We start from the raw sequence: 2,153 nt of genomic DNA on the forward strand, positions 1-2,153 counted from the left end.
GAGTATGCCAAGAAGTCTAGAGAATTAATAGAATATTTGGTGTTTAGAAAGAATAGCTGTTATCTGGTCACAGACTATCTTGGTCATTTTCCAAAAAGAAAACCCAAATTCTAATTTTACTCTTTTTAATAAATCTACTAACACTGATTTCACCTTAAATTTTTTTTAACCATTTATAGATGATTCTTCAATTGATCTTAATATACATTTATATGTGTGTGATTAGACATATATAATTACATGGCTATGTAAATAAGTTACAAAATTAAAGCTTTTAACTTTAAGATAAAATTAATCCAATCAGTATATTAAATAAATCAATGTATTTATACTTGAAATTATAATGTAAATATATCAAGAATTTATTTAATAAACTAAATTATCTTGCATACATATTCATATTTCTCTGTAATTATTATGAGTACAGTCTTTATTGTTTTATTAATTATCACCTTTAACCAAAGCAACCAACTTCTGTTTTTTGCAGGCAAGTCTAGAAGACAGGAAACCAAGAAATATCTACCTAATTTTTTTGGTACACATTTTAGACTATCTTCCTAAATGTTAAGCTGGCAAAACAAACCCATATATGATATCATCCAAAGCATTTGCACAGTTTATTTTTGCTTGTTTGTTTGCTTATTTTATGTTTTATCAGATCCCCTGTTCTGAAAAGCACATTTGCACATCCTTTGTATAGTCATTTTATAACGTTATAAAAATAAGAATAGATAAAATCTGTATTTAGTGACCAGAGGTTTTTTTGTTTGTTTTTGTTTTTAATCACTTGACACTTTCTTGAATGCAAAGCAAGATTTAGCATCTTTGCCTTCGTTGTACACAGCTGAAGCGTGAGCCCAGAGAGGAGAGGACTGCCTGGCTTTCCTTGGTGGGGGAGGTGTGCACCCTGCAGCCCATGTTCTGGTGGTTGCTGTAGCCCCAAGGATGGGTGTCCTTCCAGTCATCCCACTCCCGAGCTCTGTAGAGTGTTTATTCATTATGCTTTTTCTCCTTTTCTTCTTGATGTTCCTGTTGCTGAGCTGCTTTTCTGAATTTCTCTGGTGTTGCCTTGGCTATTCCCTGATCTGGTAATTCTCCATATTTCCGATGTTGCTTACACCAGTCACTCACCGTCATAGTTGCCAGACTTGGATAACCTGCTCCAAACGCTTTGACTTGGGCGGTATTCTGAGTGAGAATGAAGGGTTTCACTGGAGGCTTCTCCTGGTGAGATGAGTTAGAAGTTGATGCTTCTTGGGCCCGGTATGGTGGCTCATGCCTGTAATCCCAGCACTTTGGGAGGCCAAGCCAAGAGGATCACCTGAGGTCAGGAGTTCGAGACCAGCCTGACCAATACAGAGAAACCCCATCTCTACTAAAAATACAAAATTAGCCGGGTGTGGTGGCACATGCCTATAATCCCAGCTACTAGGGAGTCTGAGGCAGGAGAATCGCTTGAACCCAGGAGGCGGAGGTTGCCATGAGCCGAAATCGTGCCATTGCACTCCAGCCTGGGCAACAAGAGCAAAACTCCGTCTCAAAAAAAAATAAAAAAATAAAAAAAAGTTAATACCTCTTGAAGAGTCTCTTTCTCTCAGGATCTTAATTTCCTGGTCAATGCTCTTAATCTCTTCTAAGATGATATCAATCCACCTCTGAAGGTAAAGAAGATAATATTCACAAACACGCTCATCATCTGCTTGACCACTTTCCACAGCAGATTTCACTTCAGACAACCTATGCTCCAACTCCTTCTTCTGCTTGTATCTCTCTTCTTTACTCTGTCTTTGAGATGCCATAGCAACGAGGCTAGGATAAGCCATGGAGGAATTAGCAGTGTGATTTTCGGCTGAGTTGCTCTTGGCTTTGGTCAGCTCAAACTCTGCCACATGATAGCAATGACACTGAGTTAAGTAGTTTATAAAGTGTTCTCGAGCCTGCTGCAAATGATCTAGACGCTTGCTGGGGTTGACTTGTTTCACGGTGAGGGCTCCTTGAAACGCTGGCACCAACAGGCACTTCAGGTCGGTGGAAGCAACCTCTTCCAAATCTTCATTTCGGCTGAACAACTCGAGCGGCGGTAACGTTTCGGCAGCCTTATCAAGCAGGTCCAGGCCCTTGAACACCTTCTCCTGGACTATCCGGGAACCGGC

General features: G+C 39.8%; 1 protein-coding gene across 1 annotated transcript in view; it reads right to left on the reverse strand.

Annotated features, from left to right (window-relative positions):
* Positions 1-990: 990 nt before the first annotated feature.
* LOC105529421 (immunoglobulin-binding protein 1-like) overlaps positions 991-2,153 on the reverse strand; it is an 11,407-nt gene continuing 10,244 nt past the window's right edge. Inside the window, exons 2-3 of the mRNA XM_011966558.1 lie at positions 1,574-2,126; positions 991-1,253 (exon numbers count right to left, since the gene is read on the reverse strand). Coding sequence (XP_011821948.1) covers positions 991-1,253; positions 1,574-2,126 — 816 coding nt within the window. The remainder of the gene's footprint in view (positions 1,254-1,573; positions 2,127-2,153) is intronic.

This window comes from Mandrillus leucophaeus, unplaced genomic scaffold (genome assembly GCF_000951045.1).
Source record: "Mandrillus leucophaeus isolate KB7577 unplaced genomic scaffold, Mleu.le_1.0 Scaffold764, whole genome shotgun sequence".
NCBI classification, from domain to species: domain Eukaryota; kingdom Metazoa; phylum Chordata; class Mammalia; order Primates; family Cercopithecidae; genus Mandrillus; species Mandrillus leucophaeus.